Below are 19187 nucleotides of genomic sequence, written 5' to 3' on the forward strand. Positions count from 1 at the left end.
TATTTATTTACAAAAAACAAACATTTGCTAACTATTAATTTTTTTTGCAGACAAATTTAGTGACTTTTTTATTCTAGTAAATTGCAGGTGTCCATTATGAAACACTAGCAATGCAAAGTAAATACAGCTGGTGAGTGTGCTATAGACACATGAGTTGTCATTTACTTGGAATGTAACAGAATTGTAAAATATTGAGGTATTTCTGTTTCAAAATGCTAGCGATAAAACTATGCATGTGACTGTATCAAACAATAACTTTGAGTAGTCCATTCAGTGTAGTTTCCTCTGGAGCTAATAAGTGGGACGGTCTCAGAGGTAAATGACACCTCCTATGACCCCTTGCACTGCAAGCGAGCAGAACCTCTTTCAAATTTTAAAATCAGAAATGGACGCATTTTGGCGACATTGCAAACAGCGACGTCTACTAAGGCGCAAGGAATTTGAGTAACACGAGAAGCCACTTGATAAATCATCACTTGGAAATTATCCTTCATGTAAAACAAAGAAGCCAGCAAGGTCAAACATCGATTTGTGAAGTATTACCATTTTAAATATTAGACACTCTAATCCAGTGGTTCTCAAATGAGGGTACACGTACCCCTGGGGGTACTTGAAGGTATGCCAAGGGGTACGTGAGATTTTTTGAAAATATTCTAAAAATAGCAAGAATTCAAAAATCCTTTATAAATATATTTATTGAATATTACTTCAACAAAATATTAATGCAAGTTCAAAAACTGAAAAAAAATATTTTTTGACAATACCACAATAAGATCATTCCGTTGCCTTAATACGGTGATGATATCGTAACGTGATATTATTTATATTGTTGAGCTATTGCCCATCACTAGTATTTACCTAATCATTTGAATAGAATAGGATGTTATAAATAGCTTAGGTTGGCAGAAATATAAAAATAGAATTAACAACTCATGCACTCACGCATATAATCACATTTCATCAAACATAAATTAACGTTGTTACCCTAGGGTAAACTGGGTAACACATGGCACACTGACAAAGCTTAACCTATTGTTACTATAACAATCTACAAGGTTAATATAGTTGGCTTTTCTTTCTCCTCACCAGTTTTTCTTCTTTCTTTTGTATGTGTAGTTATCATTACATATATGTATTGTTGTATTTGAACAACTGTATTGTTAATAATAGAGGTAAATTATTGGTATTATTCAAGATCAGTAGTGCTTTTTCTATTGGTATTTGTATTGCTCCATTTGTAGTGTAATAATGCTCATTGTCCTTTCTGTACTATTTTTTATTTTTGGCTTCTTTGATGTTTTACCATCATATCATACAAATCGAATTTGCTGATGTTGCTCTTTTGTTGTTGTTATTACTGTTGTTGTATTTGTCTCTCGGTCTTATCCCCCTCTTATCCCCACAATTTCCCCCCGTCTTCCTTTTTTTCTCTTTCTATCCCCTCCAGCTCCGGCCCGGCTGCACCAAATGATAATAGAAATACATTTAATAAAGTAAAATTCAAATAAGGCAAAAAAAGAAGTATCCCACACTTCTCTTTTGTAACGTAAATTTGTACAGCCGGTATGGGCAACTACATCAAAAATATGATTTGCCTAAAAAGCTGGACAGGACAAAAACAAGTAAAAAATAAATAAAAATAAAATTGAATGAACACAAAAATATAAAATAGATTGTGATCCTGTAGTAGGATAGAACGATAATGTCAAAAATAATATTCATGATTATATTGATTGATAATGAAATCACGATAACAGGCTTGATTCATTTGAAAACATGATTACGGTATATATCGTACCACCAAAACTCAACTTTAAATTTAAAAGAACAACTGTATATAAATAAATAAAAAGTAAATAGCAATTAAAATAATAGTAAATAATAATAGTAGTAACAATACATTTAAACAGCAATACCAATATGGAAAAAAATAAATAAATTAAGTTTTTCTGTTCTAATTGTTTTGAATTAGGTTTTTTACCTTTTACACTTATTTTACCAACATAAAGTCTGCTTTTTGTGTCATATATACAATGTTATAAAATGTTTGGTTAATTAAATGCAAAAAAACAGAAATTTGTTCGTGCAATACATATTTGGAAAATTTTGACCCGTACTTTAAATCAAAGCATACATTTATGTAAATGTATTATCAATAAGCGTTTTCAGTCAATTATGCTTATGTAAAGTACTTCTTTGAAACCTACATTTTGTTAATGTCTCAAATGGCCTTCACAACATTGTTTAGATTAGGACGGGGCGGTTGAATGTTTCTGGGACGAATGAGCTGTCTCGGACAGATTTATTTCCCTAGTGAATGTTCCTTCTCCTCAAAATGACATTTCAGTCACATGTTTTAAGTTCTGTGAAATTCTCCATTCAACAGCGGATTACGTTTGATTGGCCAATTAATGTGACTCCGTCTGTGGTTTTGTTAACATAAAAAATAAGCCACTCAAATCCGCGTTAACAAAACCACAGTCAAAAAGTAACAACCATGGTGAGATCCCAAACTTCGAGTAGATGTGCTCTTTTTTTCCCCACTCATACACTCACTAATTCTTTTCACCTTCGCAATCTCAGGAATTTGCTTGCACTTCGTTCGTTAATCATTTGTTGTTTTTTTCCGCAATTATAATAAAATCAAAATAGAGATTAAAAATTTATTAATTGCCTGGCCCTATCCATGTAGTGCAAATAAAATGTAAGATCAATGAAAACACACCAAAACAAATAAAAGCCCAGCTCAGCAAAGCTGTGAAGGTACATACAGGTTTTAGAGCAACATATGTTGCCATCCAAGCGACGTCTTTTTCATGGACGCCCCTGCTTATTTCAGTAAGACAATGACAAGCCACAAGGTGTAGAAAAGCGCTATACAAGTACAACCCATTTACCATTCTGCATGTGTTACAACAGCGTGGCTTTGTAGTAAAAGAGTGCGGGTACTAGACTGGCTCTGCCTGTAGTCCAGACCTGTCCCTCATTTAAAATGTGTGGCGCATTATGGGGCGTAAAATACAACAACGTAGACCACGGACTGTTGAACAACTTAAGCTGTACATTAACCAAGAATGGGAAGGAATTCCACCTAAAAAGCTTCAAAAATTGGTCTCCTCCTTTACTGAGTGTTGTTAAAAGGAAAGGCCATGTAACACAGTGGTAAAAATGCTCCTGTGCCAACTTTTTGGCAATGTGTTGCTGCCATTAAATTAAGTTCATGATTATTTGTAAAAAAAAATAAAATAAAATAAAAATCACGTTTCTCAGTTTGATCATTACATATATTGTCTTTGCAGTGTATTCAATTAAAAATAAGTTGAAAAAGATGTTTCAAATCATTGTATTCTGTTTTTATTTACGATTTACACAACGTGCCAAATTCACTGGTTTGGGTTTTGTACATTATAAAGTTGGCTCTCTTTTGGCATCTGTGTAAATGTTGCAAACAGCCCCTTTAAGGACAAGAGAATTTACCCCCTTCTTTCTATTCCGCTATGGCACAAAAGCGCACAGCTGCTAGAACTGATGAAAAGTGTGAATGCTCTTGAAGCATGCAAAAGCAAACTTATCGAGGCTGGAAAACTAAACTTAATTTTTGTTTATCGATGGTTACTTGACCTATCGAATATCGGCCCAAGCCTGCATCATGCACGTATGGTGAGAGGTGTGTAGGGTCAGAGGGGAGGCAATTGGTATCCATTATCATGGAGTCGCAGAAATGGTACTCGATTACCGTAAATTCCGGACTATAAACCAGTGGTCCCCAACCACCGGGCCCCGGCTTGATTGGTACCGGGCCGCAGGATAATTTTTTATAAATTTTTATGTATTTTTTTATTTTTTTATTAAATCAACATAAAAAACACAAGATACACTTACAATTAGTGCACCAACCCAAAAAAACTCCCTTTTTCATGACAAAAAAAAAAAAAACGGATAAAGAAAAATCTCCCCCGTTTGTAGGTTTTACAGTATAACTAAACGTTGCAAGTTTTACGGTATATCTAAAACTGTTTAACCTTACTAAACCGTCCCATGTGTGATGACTGTAGGAGTGTTTCCATGCATGTTGCACGTGCTATTCTAATGTAATGACGCTAGCTTCGTTAGTAGGGATGTATATCGTTAAGATTTTATTAATACGATAACCTTATCGATATTGGTATTTCTTATCGGTACTGTATGAGATTTGTGGAAATATAGATGTGGAAAAATGCATTGTAATTAGCACAAGATATTGAACACCTGTAACATTATTGTTTATTGTGAGCGATCTGTGGTGCTGAAGTTCCCCCAGGTAAAGTATTTTCTATTCTATTGTATGATGTACTGTAACGCCACATACCAAAGACTGTTTATTTTTAAGTTTTTAATTTTAAGTCTTAAACAAGTCAACTATGTGTGCAATGCAAGGTGAAGTGCAGTTGTCATCTTCATGTAAAGACCACACAGATCCATCCCTGTTTCTATTCATTACAATTACACTCAGCTGGAAATAATATTTATGTTATTGTGTTTTCAGTACTACTAGTTTTATAATGACACATGATCAGTTTAAGTTTTTATCGGGCAAATTTAATTAAAAAGGAGGCACCAGTGCATATGTAACAGATCAATTAAGAATGGTGTCTTTGTGTATGATTAACATGTGATCATTACCTCCGCAGAGCTGGAGGGACAAACAATAGCGTGTAGATAGATAGATAGATAGATAGATAGATAGATAGATAGATAGATAGTACTTTATTTATTCCGTCAGGAGAGTTCCTTCAGGAAAATTACAATTTTCATTGTTGTATCAGCCAGTGTTGAAAGGACAAAAGCATCCTTTAAATCTGCTCTCAGCCCTCACAAGCAGTCCAGTAGAAAATGTGAGACTGCAGCAGCAATATCAAGAGAGTAGTAACACAGAACGGATGAAGAGGCCGCGGCACAAACACTAATCCCCCAGCTCCCACAGTCAACTTTCCAACCCAGATGGACATTAACTCTGGGGGAAAGGTCAAAGAGGGAACGAGCGAGGAGAGAGGAAGGAGATTGAAACGGAGCAAAGAGTTCTATAAAAAGATGGGGAAAATTAAGATTGGAAAACAATGGAAAAGCACACTGATAACACAAAAAAGTGGTGAGGGTGGGGGTTGAGGTTGAAAGGGAGCAAGCGAGACGTGTGCTGCCTATCCGCTGGCACCATCTGTCTCACAGCTTCATGACAGCTCCTGACCATGTGACCTGCAGATCTTGTGAACAAACTACACAGCCCCGAGATCAGAGAGCAAAACTAATAATCACGGCGATTAAAAGGAGAGAGTGCGGAGTTAGTTGAATATTAAACTGCTGCATGTCAACAGAATTGGCCAGCACTGAAAATAGGCAAAGGGTTGTCGTCAAAGGTTTTCCTCATGTAGAGTTGGAGTTGCTAACCAAGTTATTTGTCATCAAAGACAGTATCTGGTTTAGTTTTTGAGCCTATAATTCAGTTTTTAACAGTGATCTAATGGTAATGTGTCCCAAGAGTCTGTGTAAGAGCACCAAAGATAAAAAAGAAAATCTATTATCTGTTTCTCTGCCTCTTCTTTGATCAACTTATGTGAGAAGGGGGCGCTCAGTCAATTTTAAAGGTCTGTATTTTTTAGAAAAAACCCTCTTTCCTTATGGACATAATGCCACCTCTGACCTGTCCCTAGCATATGTATATGTCCACCAATCAGTGGAGAATCACATATGAATTTAAAAAGCTGGCTTTGCTGCACATCTTTAAGATAAAGCCTGGGACTGTGTCAGCTACAGACTCCAGAGCTTTAAGTTTGACCATTTATTTTTTCTTCAGCAAATATGCAAACATTGTGTGGGATGTTGCAGTTAAATAATGACTAATGTTAGCGCCATAACATAATATTCGTATCCTTAATTTCACGTTGCTATTGTGGTATCTGGCTTCTAATATGTTGAACAAGCGCTGAGTCACAGTGAAAACTTAAGAAGTTGATCAAATGCACAATAGCGCCTCTTGGAGACGCATACCGTTGGACACAGGCATGGATAAAAACAGCATATCAGCATTAAAGCTACAAACGCACAAAACGCCATGTTCTTAGTAGGGCTTACTAAATGCACTTTTAAACTGTGTGATCCAAGCCTCAAGGATAGATTTTGTCCGACAGACTTTTATAAAATTATTGTAAAATATATAATATGGGACATTTGAGCCTAGTGGTCTCTTCAATACAAACAGTGGCAATTACATTTTAATCCTAAATTTAAACCAAACCCTGGGTTGATCAAGATACGTACCATTGAGGGGCAGTGGGTTGTCCCCGCCAGGATGGGGGAACCCCAGACGACCTGCACAAGGAGACACACAATGGTAATATTTTAACATGATAGCCCCTGATCGTGCTTATTTATTTAAATATTCTGTCCATTGTTGAAAAGACTGAAAGATGAGGTCCCAAACGCTAAGTAATGTGTGATCTGAAATGTTGGGGTTCGACTTCAGTCCTATACTTGCCAGTAAAGCGCACAACAAAGTAACGGCAAACTATAAAATCAATTGACCTGCATATCAAATTTCACTGTCCTTTACAGGCCTCTTAGCCAGCCATTCATAAATATTTGGGATATTTATTCAGTTTTGTGCAATGCTGTATTGCAGCAATTTCCCTTAATTAATAGATTATTTTGAGATATTGTGCCTATTTCTATTCGGCAAAGTGGCGGTTATAATTAATACCTGGCACATTGTTTAAACTGAGTGCAGTGTGGCATCTAAGCTATTATGCAAGGTGGCAGTTACCAATAATAACCGTTGAGGGAGGAGCAATCCTAATATTTATGAGAGATGTTACATTGCACATGTGAAGGTTTTGACTTTGTGGATTATTGTCTGTTTATTTCTATTAGGCAAGTAACTGGCACAACCGTATCACATGATACAAGCAGGTTGGGTGATGGTGCCTAGCAATACAGTCGTTTTTGCCTCATCACCCTTAGAATGTTGCGGCTTTACTTTTTGGTTGTTCTTAAAGCATAACTTATTTATGGCATCAACTAACCAGTGTTTAAGCATATTAATGTCTACATGAACTAAATATATCAATATTACAGTAGTTTTGGCCACTAGAGACCAAACTCAATGCAGAGCGGCCACTCTAATAACTTAATACGACCACAATTGCGGCAGATGAACTACATTTCGTATACATTTCTCACAAATTTGAATATCACTGATTGTAGCTGTTTGAATGTGAGTGTGAAGGTTGTCTGTCTATCTGTGTTGGCCCTGCGATGAGGTGGCGACTTGTCCAGGGTGTACCCCGCCTTCCGCCCGATTGTAGCTGAGATAGGCGCCAGCGCCCCCCGCGACCCCAAAAGGGAATAAGCGGTAGAAAATGGATGGATGGATGGATGATTGTAGCTGAGATAGGCGCCAGCGCCCCCCGCGACCCCACAAGGGAATAAGCGGTAGTAAATGGATGGATGGATGTGGCACTGGAAAAAGGCTGAAAATGTGACAAATCAAGCAAAAGATCAGCAGGCAAGGAAACATGCTAAGGCTAAGATAGTTTCTTGAAACAGATGACTAAATGCTTAATTCACTTTAACAGACAATTAATTTTAACCGCGTTACATCGGAAAGTTAGCAGAGATAGCCCATGTACATAAGAGTCAAGAGGAAGATAATATTACAGCAACAGATACAACAGGCCTGCTCCGTTGCAGAGTCTGTCGAGTGCAAGGCGATCATGAAGAAGGGTAGATTGATCCACAAATCGATGCTGTTGATACCAAGGGTAGCAGTACTTATATATCTACAAATGGAAGAGGTCTGGGTCGAATTAGAAACATTCAGAATTACACTGTTGACACTGACATGACCAAAAAAATCAGATACTGATCACATATGGGCAAACAAATCTAAATTGACCTGCAACGTGTGAACAAGGCTAGAGTGTAGGTGACAAGTGTGCTTAACTATTACAAAGTCCGTATTTGTTCCATTGTATTTTGTGGATAGGTGCCTTGTGAGTATTTCAGCCCAGAAAGAGGGCATTATCCTTACATTAGTATTTATCGACTTGCATAACTTGAATATGGCTGTTTTTGGAGAGTTCATTAGGAGTGATAACATTTATGGCTCTGGCAACTCGGAGCAAACTGGGAGATGCCTCCACTTCAATCTCATTAAGAGGTTGCATCTTTGGATGTCATCAACCTCCATTTTCCTATCTAAGAGTCTCTGACTGTCTCTCACCTTGGGCGTTGTATCGCACATATCCCATTTGCAAGGACCTCTCACACGCACACGCACACAGTATGAACACACACAAACTCATGTTGTGATGCCAAACAAGCTTCGAAGTTATGCAAACCCCGCTTTCTGCAAAGGGGGGGGGGGGGGGGGGGGGGGGGGGGGTAATGAGATGAAAAAGCCGAAATAGTACAACCATTGTTGTACGGACACCGAGTGCCCTGTGATTGGTGCATTCCAAACGCTTCTGTCACAAGGACGTCTGAATGCCCCTCCCCCACAGTACAGTTACAGGAGATGTGGTGTATAAACAAGACCTAAATTAGCAACAACAGGATGGACTGTGAAGCATTTTTGAGCATATTCTTCACAACATGGTGAAGTTCACTCATGTGACCATGTAAGCACAACTCGTCATATTGGAATGAATCTTTCATGAGAAGCATGCTAGCACAGGGGGAGAAAAAGGCCCACAGTGCCGTCAGGGTGGGGTGTACCCGACGCATGAACCCTCATCGCGTGCTGCCAGGCTTTACATGTTCAGTAATGTTGAGGAAAACATGCATGCAAAACAAGCGCACAAAAACAACTGTATGTGTGTTTCATGTGTGCTGTATGTGCACAGCGTGGGAGAACAGAGAGTTCCTTTCTGTCACTCAAAAACAATGCTGGAAGCGATTCAAAGCCACATCTACAGACGACATTTTGTCTCGCCTGAGCCCCGTGCTTTTATTTTTCACACTTTGTTAACAATAGTCGGTCAGAATGCCTAACACCGGTTGCATTTATTATATATGCGTTTGCACGCAGGTATCAGAGAGAGCATGACGCAGCAAATGTGGAAAATACCTGGAGGAGTGAGTCCCGGGGGGATGGAAACATTGTAAAAACCTGGATGTTAATTACGGAACAAACGACGTAAGGCCATGAGGATATGAGGCTGACTCTGGCATTATGTATCATGTGAAAGCAGCAGAGAAAAGAGGCACTGTCATAAGTGAAGATCTGGAGAAGATGCCTAAAGTTAAATAAGAGAAAAAGGGGAGACAACTGAGAGAAGAAACAGATATACTGTATTAATTTTCCGGCAAACGAACAAGAGATAATATGAGAGCAAGATGTTATCAATGCTGCGTGAAAGTAACCGCTCCCCTTCGCTTCCGTTAAAACATTCAAAAAAGCATGCTTTGTACTCTAGGTGCATCTGCACCATCTTCATTATTGAGCAAAACACCAAACACGGCGAAGTATCCTTCTCACATTATTATGGCAAGATTTACTAAGCCTTGACAGCACAACATTAAGAACACAGCTGGAGCTGGCTGAGCACAGTGGGTGTGAAGCTGGAATAAATAAGGGGTGGAATGACTTGTGAAGCTCATTTTACTTAATAGCATTGTCGGGGCTGTAAAAAAACGCCACTCTCCCAAACATAGAAAATATACTGCCAACCGCCATAAGTTTCTAAAAAAAATATATAAATAATATAAATCATCTAAAAGACAAACTAGTTTTAACCAACCAAGAGGTACCAAATGAATCCTCACCTAATCTAAAATTATACATAAAACAGTGTATACCAAATACCACGAATACTCAAATTTACAGGAGTTCAACTCAAGGCTCAAGACCTGCTACATCATTTTATGTGGCTTACGAAAGTCGGGAAAAATGTGCATCAATAAAGCACTTAATCTTTCTTAATAAACGTAGTCGTTTTTTCAACTATGATAGAAAATTTCACGCACTGTTTTTAAAACATTAATATGATCTGATAATGAAACAAACATTAACATCCATTCATTCATTTTCTACCATCTGTCCCTCTTGGAGTCGCAACATAGATTCCAAAACATTGTTGTTAGAATAAAATTTTAAAAATACTTAAATATCTGATTGTCACCCTGAATTTTGCTTTCAAAGCAAATTCATTTGTACTCCAAAAATATTTTGCTTTCAAAGCAAATTAATTTGTACTTCAAAAATATATTATGTGCATAGGCATTTGTGTAATAACATCATGACGCAATTATACATTACTATTTATATACACTGTTACGGGAGGCCCTCTGAAGGGAGCTGCTTTAAGTGCATCGTGGCCTTCGATGAAAACAAGTTTAACAACTCCGCTTTATAATTCAACTGATCAACAAAAAGATATGACAACATTTACTCCAATCAGGTCAATAAACATGGCTGTGGCTCTAGGTAACCTCGTGTTGCAGTTTTGTTTAACATCACAAGGTGACAGTAGCTGCAGAAGCATCAAGCTTTTGTTGTATTGTGATTTACAATAAACTCACTTGCAGTGATGCTGACTGAGCAGTTTTTATCCTTACAGTCATTACGGCATTGGTTCTGTTACTGCTGTGTTGTGCAATATGCTTTCCTTTTCACCTCTCATTTACGCCAAATACTTAAGTAATTTATTCATACTTTACATTATTAAACTGAGGTTCTATTGTAGTGTGTAAACCCCATAATATCAAACAAATACCATATGTTGCTGGGGACTACAATTGGTTTAGTTTATATCAAACATACAAGGCTTGGGATTGGAGTACATCTCCTATACAAGACAACACATAGAAAAGTTTCAGGAAGATGCTGAGCTCATTTTGCCGTATGATAATCATACAACTGAGATATAGGTTAGAAAACAGCTTCATATTTGAGGGGGACAACCGAGCAGAAAAACATGATTGCACAGACAGAATAAAGGGGTCATAAGATTTTTTTTCTACATTCAAAACACATTCTTGTGGTATACATAACATGTCATGGTGGTTCTTTGGTCAACCTTTTACATAGTTTATGTTTTGAAAACTGTCTTTAAGTCACTTTCAGCAACAAGATGAACCTTTTGTAGGCAGTCTTATTTACGTGTCTCTACTTCGACTGTGTCATCTCTCTGTCAGCCATTTTGTAGTTTTTACCGCTTCCATAAGAGTCTTCTGACAAATATACGTTGGAATTATATGCTACTTTTTATTACAAATTGCAGAGGATGCAATGTATGTGCAAGTACAAGCCAGTCAGCCCCACAACAAGAGGATAGAGTAAAAGAAGTGGCTTATTGACAATAGTGTCGGACAACAATGGCAATGTCTCGCAAAGCTCTTCAGGTGAATTTCTACCAAATATGGAAATATCCACTGACGTCACCAATGGGACAAACGTCACAATAGAAAGCAAATTCCAAACAACTCGTTTGGAGGAAGGATGAAGGAAGGCAAGATTATTTCATAAATATCTCCGTAATCCCTCCACGGTTTGACTTAAAATTTTCCAGACTAATGGGAATCCCAAATACACAAAAGCAGGTAAGAAAAAAATGGTTTGCATAATAGGTTCTTTTTAACGCTTAAGTTTTGTGGCTTATAAAGCATCAACGACACTCCCAGAATATTATTTCAACTGCACTAATGGATTGAGAACAGAGTATCGATACCAGAACTGTTTCAAACAGGCATTTCCACACCCCTGACCCCTAAAAAGAATCAATTCTTGTATGTCCTGCCTGCATGCAATTACTGGCAGTTAGAACATGAAACAATGCAAGCAACATGCATGCACAATTCAGTAGCCTATTTCTGCTATGTTGCATAACATTTAGTCGATAACTGGCACTAACTGGACTCTTCTAATCCATAACTAAAGTCAGTTAGCATGTGATCCTTGCCAATTTACAATAGACTGTGGTGGGTTTTGACCCAAAGAAAGAGTAAACCGGGACTGTCACTAGACATAAGACGATAAGAGTGACACGCATTTGAGTGTCTGCCAATAGAAGTAAGACACACAAAGTGACATGCATTTTGAGTGTCTGTGCACCAGAACAAAACAACACAGTTCTCATTTGTGCTTGCCAATGATATTATGTACCCGAAGTCTAAAAGATGTAATGTCATGTAAAGAGGTTTGCTTCCCTGTAATGCATGTCATTAGCAACGTTTGCATGATTGACGATTGCCATGTTCACCTTTCAGGTTGTCCTGCTCAGCCCTCATGATGTCGATCAAGGAGCTCTCCAGAGTGTTCATGTTGAAGCTGTCAAACGATCTGGTGCGTTCCTAAAGAGAATAAGAAAGAAGAAATCACTAAAATGCTCATCAAGCTGCTCAATGGCTTTTTTAGGGGATAATGGCTTCATCAACGTGATCTGCTGTAATGACAAATGAGCTACTGGAACAGTGCTTTTGTGTCACTTCATCCCTAAATTAGGTAATTGTGAGACGTTGGAAGGTAGTGTTTAGGTTGGCTGTAAAACAAACAGGCAGTCGTCTTGACTGTTATGCGACAGTGTGGGTCAAATAAACGATGGCATACCAAACATACTAAGAATAGTTTGTTGGGTGCGCACACATGAAAACATACGCAAACACACACACCCATACAACCCGGCATTTTGTGTACACAACAAATATGTGCACACATTTTCTGCAACTACAACAAGAAGGTCTGCACTTACACCACTGTATGTCACAAAAGTGAGTAGAGTCGTCTTTTGTATACTACTGTTAATGGGTTCCAGACATGACCATGAGAATCATTCATTATAAATCAAACATTTTCATACCTAGAGCAAAAAATCTGTTTACAACCTTTTAAAATCTGTTTTTAACGCTATAGGAGGCGTCTCGACATTAAATAACATTCTTTAGTCTAGTTTACACTCTTATATTTCCAATATATTAGTGGTTCTCGAACGTTTTTCATCAAATACCACCTCAGAAAACACTTGGCACTCCAGGTACCACCATAATGACCAACAGTAAAATACAGTAGCATAGTACGCCTAAATAAAAGTTCATTAAAACGAGGCAGAACTTTTTTTTTTTTAACAGGTATATTTAATACCATTGGCCACTGTAACATTACACAAAATTAGGGCTGAAAGACGCACAGTATAGTTTATAGTTAATAAAAGAAAGCGATATGTATTTGGGACAGTACCACTAATATATTTTGACACTACGTTACAGCCGTTTGCTCTCCTCACGCCTAACCGGCACGGAGGAGCTTCTTAGATGCTTTTTTCCCCTCTTTGGCACAGCCCCGCTTTCGTAGGCCTCTAAGACGCGCAATGACATGCTGTGGATCAAACTTTTTTTTTTTTTAAATGCATGCCGACTTCTTGACTTCTGAATGAGCAAAATGTGCAAATATTAAGAGGACAGTGACGGCATTTAAAAAAGATAAGATCCAACTAGAGCAAGAGCGCGAAGCAAGTGTGATGTCATGCTCGCTTGAGCCTCTTCCGTCATGGACATTGAGGATCAGAAGTAGTCTATAAATACAAATTAATTTTATAGTAACACCAGAAGAAAATGTTACTCCATAACGTTAATTGTGACCACGCCCCAACTGCCACAGGTATTTGGCAGTTTGGGGAAACCCTGATGCAGTACATATTTACAACCTTCTTTGGCGTACCAAGAAATGGAACCCACGTACCACTAGCGGTCCTTGAACCACATTTTGCCAATCATTGCAATATAGTAATTCTGCCTGAGAATGATGTAATCAGTTAACCCGACTTTCACCAGATCCTTGTAGTTCGCTGAGCTCCAAACAAGGATCTGTGAATTTTCAATAGGACATGTATTTCAGAAGGCGGGGCCTTGTAAAAAAAAGTATTGTATGTGATTGGATTAACCACTTGTCCGTTACCCTGAATGACGTACTACTTCAATCACTCACATCGAAATCAACCCGTGACGCTGATGAGAACAACGCTGGGAAATCCAAATCATAACAGCCGACATATTAGATAACGACAGAGCGAAAAGTTAGAGAACTTATACTGAAACAACGCAGCAATGTCAGTAGACGATCGATGTCGTTTGAGCAAAGAAAATATGTCAGCACACGACTCCTCGCTGCAAGCCGCCATTGTTGTTCGAATCAAACAGTCGCTTCAGCGCTACGTTACATCTATGAAATCCCGCCCAGCGATCCTGATTGGTTCATTATTTTTTGCTATCTTGAAGGAGTTAGCATCGCCTTTGAGCCCAGATCCTTGTGAGGAGCTCAGCGAACTACAAGGATCTGGCGAGAGTCGGGTTACAAATCAGTGGCTACGAAGCTAAATGCCATTAAAGGGTTTGGTCTTATCTAACGGTTAACACTATTGTAGTTATGACATTTTTAGTGTAGTGAGCAATTTAATATTTAAACATGCTTAATTTAAGCCCCAAAAATTGTAGAGAACAAAATCCCCACAAAAATATATGATTTGGCACAGCCGCAATATTTCAAGCGCAATGAGGCGAGGGACCACTGCACACCCAAACATTTTTAGTACGATGTATCTTTTCAAGGCACAATGCCATAAAAATTAAACGTGGATATAATTTAGAGTAGACAACGTGAAGCATGTAGAGCATGTGTGCATTTGGGAGCACCGATTCATTGAAGGAAACAAAGGACTACGTTTACACAGCAGGCCAGTGGCCCAAATCTGATTTTTGTCAAATCTGATTTTTTCCAGCTGACAATTTAGTTTACAAGTAAAATGTAATCTTTTTCAGATTCCAGCATATATGTTCATGGGCCCTAATGTGAACCCAATGTGGTCTCAACGACACTTGCAAGCGCCGTTCAATAAAATGAAAAAAGAAAGATGACCGTATTGCGTTAAAGGACAAGGAAAACATGGACGCCTCACATCAGTGTCAGTGTGGTTGCTGTTGTGTAGAGGAAGTTAGCAGATGATGGAAAATAACCGCGATTGAGGAAGAAAAAGAATTGCGAAAAGGAAAGTGCAACACAAATGACGTAGCTCGACCAAACAAAGGTCGCAAACGGGTAAGCATTGCTGTTTAGAATGAAAAGATCAGATTCCAACAGATCCTGATGTGGCTCAAATCTAATACAAAAATATCAGATTTAAAGCACTTCGGAATGTTTAGACTGCCAATAAATATCCAATAGGTGTCACTTTAGGGCAAAAAAATCTGATTTAGTGTCCAGTGTAAACAGAGTAGTGCTGGGCGATATGGCCTATTCTTAATATCGCAATATTTTTTAGGCCATATCGCGATATACGATATATATTACGATATTTTGCCTTGGCCTTGAGTGAACACTTGATACGTATAATCGCATCAGTATGATGATTCTATGTGTTTACATTAAAACATTCTTCTTCTTTATACTGCATCCATATATGCTACTTTGAAACTTTCATGCAGGGAGGGAAATCACAACTACGTCAATTGACCAAAAGTGTATTTATTAAAGGCCTACAGAAACCCACTACTACCGACCACGCAGACTTATAGTTTATATATCAATGATGAAATAACAACATTGCAACACATCCCAATACAGCCTTTTTAGTTTTAAATTTCCCGCAAAGTGTCGTGTTGAAAACATCGCGGCATGATGACTAGTATGATGACGCGTGCGTTTGACGTCTCGGGTTGTAGCGGACAGTATTTTCCAGCCCGATCCAAGCTATAAGTAGTCTGCTTTAATCGCATAATTACACAGTATTCTGGACATCTTTGTTGCTGAATATTTTGCAATTTGTTGAATTAATAATGGAAAAGTCAAAGTAGATAGATGGAAATGGGAAGCTTTTAGCCTTTTGCCACACAAACACAGTCGGTGTTTCCTTGTTTAAAATTCCCGAAGATGAAGCTTTACAATGAATCAGAACGGTCAAGCGAACATGGATCCCGACCACATGTCAACCGGCAGTTTTCGGTGAGAAATTTGGGGTAATAAGTCAGCTTTTACCGGAAACATCAGCGGAGGTTCCGTCTTGCTGCAGCTGCGTGACTTCACTCAGAGACTCTGGGACAACACACCCGTGGCCAAACCTCTCCGACTTTCAGGTACTTTATAATCTCACTAAAAGACTAGTAACACAATAGGCAGATAAGGGATTTTCCAGAATTATCCTAGTAAATGTGTCTAACAACATCTGAATCGCTCTCACTGCCCTCGCCTTTTAATTTTTTTTCAACTTTTTTTTTTTCTAGTCCTTCAGTATAAATTTCCTCATCTACGAATCTTTCATCCTCGCTCAAATTAATGGGGGAATTGTCGCTTTCTCGGTCCGAATAGCTCTAGCTGCTGCTGGCTATGATTGTAAACATTGTGAGGATGTGAGGAGCCCTACAACCCGTGACGTCACGTGCACATCATCTGCTACTGCCGGTAAAGGCAAAGCTTTTTTATTAGCGACCAAAAGTTGCAAACTTTATTTTCGATTTATTTTCTCTACTAAATCTTTTCAGCAAAAATATGGCAATATGCGTAATGATCAAGTATGACACATAGAATGGACCTATCCCCGTTTAAATGAGGAAATCTAATTTCAGTAGGCCTTTAAAGTTATTAAACAGTGGCACAAACATTCATATCCTTTCCAAAACAGAAAGTGCAAGATTGCCAGAGACCTTTTAAGTGTCTAAAAAAAATTAGCTGCATAATAGGAAATCAAATAGTATTTGTCCTTCACTATGTGGTAGGTTACTACAGACGTTATTACATTCTTTTCATTCTCTAGCGAGTGACTTTTCAAATTATGTTACATATTAGCAGTAATGCTACTTTTTATAGCAACGCTTTTGCCCCACACTTGACAAATTACGGTTGTCTGTTCGACATATTCCCACTTGAAGCCGAACCACCGCCAGACGATGGACCCCCTGCTGTTTTTATTGGGAATGAACTCTTCCTTCATTTGTTACCAGATCCGCACCTTCTTTCTCTCGTATTACGACTCGTACGGCTACGTTAGCATCACAGCTAACGTTACCCAGTCTGCTACATCTGTGCTGGGTGAGGGCGTATACGTATGTGACATATGACGTGACGTGTGTAAGTTTGTGCGCCTGCTTGTCTGTGAGAAGGAGAGACAGGAAAGAGTGAGAAGAGCCTGTAGTGTAATGCCCGCAGCTAAAAGCAACAGCGTGAGAACATATATTCGAATATTACGATATAGTCATTTTCTATATCGCACAGAGACAAACCCGAGATGTATCCTCTATATCGATATATCGCTCAGCCCTAAAACAGAGCCTTGGATTTTGACAGGTAGGATGATCATTGTTTTCACTTGGAAAACTAGGCCGCATGGAATTTTTCCAACAAAACTGTACCGATACCACTATACAAGCTGTATGGTGACTACTCTTTTTGTAGGGATGCGCCGATCGATCGACCACTGATCACTATCGGCCGATTATCATGAAAAAGTATGTGATCTTCATTCTCCTCTGGCTGTTAGTGTATTTATTTTTAGTCAACCGGCTGACAAGTGACTGGCAGGTATTATGTGTGTCCATACAGTGTGTGGTCGCTCCTCTAAACTAATAATGACCTTCCCAACTGCAAATAAACTGCATTTCTTAGTATATTAAATATGATTATCAAGTAGCACAACTGGAAGATGAGGCTAAACATGTTCAAAACTGAGAGCAAGTCATTAGCAGGCATGCTAATAGCTAACTAAGCTAACCTATATTCAAACAAGACCAAGATATAAGTGTTTAGTAAACTTTATAACCGGTATAGCTCGTTTGGTAGTGGCCGTGCCAGCAACTTGAGGGTTGCAGGTTCGATCCCCGCTTCCGCCACACTAGTCACTGCCGTTGTGTCCTTGGGCAAGACACTTTACCCACCCACTCCCAGTGCCACCCACATTGGTTTAAATGTAACTTAGATATTGGGTTTCACTAAGTAAAAGCGCTTTGAGTCACTAGAGAAAAGTGCTATATAAATATAATTCACTTCACTAAAAAGTGTAGCTGGAACCACATTACAGCAGAATGTGAGCAGCTATTAACAGGAAATGAATACATAGATCATTTAGAGTGGACAAGGAGTGAAATATAACAGCAGCCACTACATAACCTGAGAGGGTGGATTTATCCATAAACTGGGGGTGTCGATACCAAGGGTAGTATCAGTATATAATCAATTCTAGTGATTATATCTAGATTTATATTTTCTCAACATCCTTTTTAGTTGTTTTTGTTAATGTTTGCAAACTCAGAGAATACGTCCCTGAACACTAGAGGACTTTGAGGGGGAAATAAAGCATTTAGATTAATAATAGGTAATAGTATTTACTTTTGTTTGGTTATTGCGTACTACTGACTTGTGTTTTGCCCGAACACTTGTATGCAACGATTGACAATAAGGAACTAAATTAAATATTGTGTTGATATTGTTAAACTGTCGATAGCACTCACCATAAATAAACAGAAAAATGTACGGTTAATTCATGTCATTGGTATTAGCCAATCTCACTCAAGGATGATTGTATCGGAATCTGCACCATAAAACCCTAATCGGAACTAATATTGTCCCATGAGAAGACAGACAATAATAAAATACACCCTTTTGTGAGCTACTGTACTGTATTGGGTTTTGCTTATATTCTGGCCACTCATCAAGATCCATACAATATGACAGCTTATTCCTTTGACAAATCATGTACATTTGCTGCTAATGGCATACGTCAAAACACATGATTAAAATGCCTCATTCCCTCCCTTTGTCTCTTCATTTTTTCCAGTCACGGCCCCCAATCATGAGTGTCCTCTGAAAAGCAGAAATGTCTTATAAGGTTACTCAGTCATGTGCTGTTGGAGCCTTCTGCTGCTTACACAAATGTGTTTTCTGTGAGGTGACTAAAATTGCTTAGTCATGATAGTTTGACTGGTCACGACTAATAGGGGAGAAGGAAGGGATGATTTTAACTGCATCACAACACAAGACTATATCTTATATTACAGGGGTACAATCAAATAACCCAATTGAAGTACCTGGTATCCATCCATCCATCCATCCATCCATCCATCATCTTCCGCTTATCCGAGGTCGGGTCGCGGGGGCAGCAGCCTAAGCAGGGAAGCCCAGACTTCCCTATCTCCAGCCACTTCGTCTAGCTCTTCCCGGGGGATCCCGAGGCGTT

The 19187-nt window shown here is 38.6% G+C and overlaps 1 protein-coding gene across 6 annotated transcripts in view; it reads right to left on the reverse strand.

Annotated features, from left to right (window-relative positions):
- cpeb4b (cytoplasmic polyadenylation element binding protein 4b) overlaps window positions 1–19187 on the reverse strand; it is a 65158-nt gene that overhangs the window by 18386 nt on the left and 27585 nt on the right. For 3 of the 6 annotated variants that reach the window (XM_061898678.1, XM_061898679.1, XM_061898682.1), the window contains 2 exons: window positions 12234–12324; window positions 6295–6345 (listed from right to left, as the gene is read on the reverse strand). In XM_061898678.1, the coding sequence (XP_061754662.1) occupies window positions 6295–6345; window positions 12234–12324 (142 nt within the window). The remainder of the gene's footprint in view (window positions 1–6294; window positions 6346–12233; window positions 12325–19187) is intronic. The other 3 variants (XM_061898680.1, XM_061898681.1, XM_061898683.1) reach the window with 1 other exon arrangement.

Source organism: Nerophis ophidion, linkage group LG04, assembly GCF_033978795.1.
Source record: "Nerophis ophidion isolate RoL-2023_Sa linkage group LG04, RoL_Noph_v1.0, whole genome shotgun sequence".
Taxonomy (NCBI): domain Eukaryota; kingdom Metazoa; phylum Chordata; class Actinopteri; order Syngnathiformes; family Syngnathidae; genus Nerophis; species Nerophis ophidion.